The sequence below is a fragment of the Oxyura jamaicensis genome, unplaced genomic scaffold, assembly GCF_011077185.1.
Source record: "Oxyura jamaicensis isolate SHBP4307 breed ruddy duck unplaced genomic scaffold, BPBGC_Ojam_1.0 oxyUn_random_OJ61667, whole genome shotgun sequence".
NCBI lineage: Eukaryota > Metazoa > Chordata > Aves > Anseriformes > Anatidae > Oxyura > Oxyura jamaicensis.
The window spans coordinates 1-473 of record NW_023307222.1 but is presented as its reverse complement, the minus strand read 5'-3'; the positions used below and the strand labels follow the sequence as shown (position 1 = coordinate 473).

General features: G+C 74.4%; 1 protein-coding gene across 1 annotated transcript; it reads left to right on the top strand.

Moving 5' to 3' along the window:
* Positions 1 to 6: 6 nt before the first annotated feature.
* Positions 7 to 462, top strand: LOC118158937 (probable ATP-dependent RNA helicase DDX56; the record flags this gene model as incomplete). The annotated part of the gene is made up of 2 exons (XM_035313598.1): positions 7 to 179; positions 288 to 462. Coding segments are annotated over 2 exons (348 nt in total), but the record flags the coding sequence as incomplete, so codon positions are not given.
* Positions 463 to 473: the final 11 nt, after the last annotated feature.

Below are 473 nucleotides of genomic sequence, written 5' to 3'. Positions count from 1 at the left end.
GGGGGGGGGGGGTTGCAGACCCCGGGTGCGGCGGCGCAGGCGGTGCGGGCGCTGGTGCTGGTGCCCTCCAAGGAGCTGGGGCAGCAGGCGGTGCTGAGCCTGCGGCAGCTGGCGGCCTTCTGCGCCCGCGACGTGCGCGTCGCCGACATCTGCGCCCACGCCGACCTCGCCGCCCAGAAGTAAGCGTCCGCGTCCCCCTCCCCGTGTCCCCCTCCCCTACCCGGGGGTGTCCCCGAGCCGGGTGGGTGACACAACCTCCCCCCCCCCTTACACACCGTGTCCCCAAGGCCGGTGCTGATGGAGAGGCCGGAGGTGGTGGTGGGCACGCCGGGCCGGGTGCTGGCGCACCTGGAGGCGCGCAGCCTGGTGCTGAGGCACTCGCTGGAGCTGCTGGTGCTGGACGAGGCCGACCTGCTGCTCTCCTTCGGCTTCGGAGACGACCTCAAGGCCCTGCTGTGGTGAGGGGGGGGGGG